At 40.2% G+C, this 3,095-nt stretch overlaps 3 protein-coding genes across 4 annotated transcripts in view; 2 read left to right on the forward strand and 1 right to left on the reverse strand.

Annotated features, from left to right (window-relative positions):
- LOC117952244 (protocadherin alpha-9-like) overlaps positions 1-2,012 on the reverse strand; it is a 4,059-nt gene extending 2,047 nt beyond the window's left edge. Inside the window, exon 1 of the mRNA XM_034884395.1 lies at positions 4-2,012. Coding sequence (XP_034740286.1) covers positions 4-1,650 — 1,647 coding nt within the window. The 5' untranslated portion in view covers positions 1,651-2,012. The remainder of the gene's footprint in view (positions 1-3) is intronic.
- Positions 1-3,095, forward strand: part of LOC117951262 (protocadherin alpha-C2-like) — a 125,719-nt gene that overhangs the window by 66,424 nt on the left and 56,200 nt on the right. The gene's annotated exons all lie outside the window — the stretch shown is intronic.
- LOC117951270 (protocadherin alpha-3-like) overlaps positions 1-3,095 on the forward strand; it is a 22,894-nt gene that overhangs the window by 13,222 nt on the left and 6,577 nt on the right. The gene's annotated exons all lie outside the window — the stretch shown is intronic.

Here is a 3,095-nt window from a genome sequence, read left to right on the forward strand (position 1 = left end):
CACAGTCACGTTGCTGCTGAGCGGAGGAACACCAGAGTCTGTGGCCTGAACTTTAAACTGAAACGTTTTTAACTCCTCGTAGTTAAAAGACTGCAGGCTGACTATATCTCCAGTCTCTGAGTTGATGTTCACCATTGTGGGGAGGGGCAGATATTTACTATTACTGTCTAAAAATGAGTAGCTAACCTGACCATTGTTGCTGACGTCTGCATCAATTGCAGTAACTGTTTTTATAACGCTTCCTACTTTACTGTTTTCTTTCACATAAATGTTTATTTCATGTTCTGGGAAACGTGGGGCATTGTCGTTAACATCAGAAACATAAACAGTGATAACACTGATGTTCGAAAGAGGAGGACTCCCTCCATCGGTAGCTGAAATTGTTACATTGTACTGAGGGGTTACCTCTCTGTCTAAATGTCCGTCAACCACTAACGAGTAATAGTTTTTGTAATTTGTCTCCAATTTGAACGGAACCGTATTTAATATCTCGCATTTCACTTCACCGTTTGCACCACTGTCTTTATCTAGAATGGATACAAGTGCAATGGCAGTACCTACATCCGCGTCCTCGTTCACTGTATTGAGCAGTGACGTCACAGTGATGTCAGGAGCGTTGTCGTTTACATCCATTACTTCTACCAGCACTTTACTATGAGCAGACATCGGAGGCTGGCCTTTGTCCCTTGCCTCTGCTCGGATCTCAAAAGCTTTTCTCTCTTCATAGTCGATTTTGCCTTTTACGGAGATAATCCCCGTTTCAGGGTCAATTTTGAAAACATCTAGAATATGGTCCTGATCCTTACTACGAAGAGAATATACAATTTCACTGTTTGTGCCATCATCTGCGTCAGTCGCATTTAAGGTGAAGACCGCTGTACCAATCGGGATATTTTCAAACGTTTTAACTTTATAAAGAGTGCTGCTGAACATTGGTGCGTTATCATTTGTATCTAGTACGTTTATTTTAATTGCTGATGTGCCTGAATTTGGTGGAGTCCCCCCGTCGACCGCAGTTAACATGAGCTGTATATGTGGCTTTTTCTCACGGTCCAGGGCTTTCTGCAGCACCAACTCTGGAGATATGCTCTCCCCTCTTTTGTGTGTAGCAAGACTGAAGTATTCGTTTGGACTGAGCTTATACGCGCTAACACCGTTTTTACCCACATCAGCATCGCTTGCCTCCGACAACGCGAATCTAAATCCAGGCAAGGTGTTCTCCGCAATGTCCAGTATTTGTGATTTGGTGTTAAAAGACGGAGAATGGTCATTCACATCTTTAATTTCTATTTCTACGCGGTAAAGCTTCAGTGGGTTGTTTATAACTGCCTCTACGCTAACAGTGCATTTGGTTTCATCCGCACAAAGCTCCTCTCGGTCTATCCTCTCAATGACATACAGAAACCCGGTCTTTAGATTTACCTCAAAGTATTTCCTCTTAGATCCTGGAACAACCTGAAACAAACGGGACTCAAAATCCTGCACATTGAGGTTTAGATCCCTGGCGATGTTTCCGACATTAGTCCCCGGTTTTACCTCCTCTGAGACGGAGTATGAGAGCTGCGCAGACACCGCTTCCCAGTAACAATCCAACAGCGCCAGCATCAGATATGTAACAATAGACCTCCTGCTACTCGGAGAAGGCATCATTCCACCGAAAAAAAACAAAGCATATACCCACAGTGGAGTTTTTAACGTGGACTGATGAGATGTGACAATTTTTTAGCCAACACTATTTCGATGTCCTTATTCTTAAAGACCGAGACTCCATTATGCCCTCCCTTCTCTCCCCGTGTCTCTTTGTAAAGAAAATCCACAGTCATTCTGTTTTTACTCTGGGAGGAGCCTCGGCATTTCTGTGTTACGGTCTATAGCGCCACCGTGTGGTAACTTTGACCAACAGCACACGTTATAAACAACTACACATCACCCCTCTTCTATCAGAAACGCTGGACAGCCACTTAATTACCATCTGCACTGTAAGTTATTTCAAGGATTTGGATATATTAATAACACGCAATGTGTATTACACTTTTTACAGCACGACTAAATGCACATTTACAATCCTTTTGGTAAACAATTCTCTGTGACATTTATTTATTAAATTATGGAAATGTCCAATACTTTCAACGGATATTCAACGCAGACAATAAGACTGCACGTCTGACAACAGTCAAACACAGGCTTTTTTTAAAACTTGAAATAGAGAAATTGATAGCGTTTTTTTGCATCATAATAGTCGCAATAGTTCTATTTCTATCTATATTCTATTGTAAAAAACTTAGTTTAAGTAGTTAAAGTTGTATAAGGAAGTAAGGTATTACAAATTATTTGCAAGTCACTCTTCAACAAATATTTAAAAAAGGAAATAAACAAGTCAAACAAGCATTGACTTGACATATTTTGAGTTAATAGTCATGGGCTGACATTTTGTTGACAACATACTGGAAACTGTAATAAGAAAAATAAGTTGTTGCAAAGATCCAGATGACTAATAATGTATTTGGTACCGCTTTCTTTTCACATGCTATTCTTAATTTTAAGATGTACACCTGCCAATATTCTGAACAATTGAACATGGCAATATTTATATACAGTATATTTTCCAAATGGCATGGGAATTGCAGGCAGAACACATTCAGAAATGTGTGTTCAGCACCACGGACAGCGGCATTCACACACTCAAACGCAGTGTTAGCAGCCAAAAGAGGAGGATGGGGGAATTCAACAACATCTGAAGAGCAGGCCTAGATCCACATAAGACAACTAGTTCAATGACTTTTATATGAACTCAAACATTAAATAAATTAAAATAAAAGTTTGATGTTGCACAAACTCACTAATTATAGTAACAAGTATAATTTCACCGTTGAATAACAACATAAATGATAGGTAATGATAAGACGTACTTCATGCCAATATTCTTACCTTGTCTGTGTTAGGTAAAGTCTGAGTTCTGGTAAAAGTGTCTCCTCCGTTAATACTGATCAGCTCAGCATCTACAGGCGGAAACGGGGCGGGGAAAACCACTACGTCACTCTTCAGCGTGTCTGAGCTGAAACACACGTCATACTGCTGAGTAGATTTCGAGTAAG

This window comes from Etheostoma cragini, chromosome 10, assembly GCF_013103735.1.
Source record: "Etheostoma cragini isolate CJK2018 chromosome 10, CSU_Ecrag_1.0, whole genome shotgun sequence".
In the NCBI taxonomy this organism is placed as follows: Eukaryota; Metazoa; Chordata; class Actinopteri; order Perciformes; family Percidae; genus Etheostoma; species Etheostoma cragini.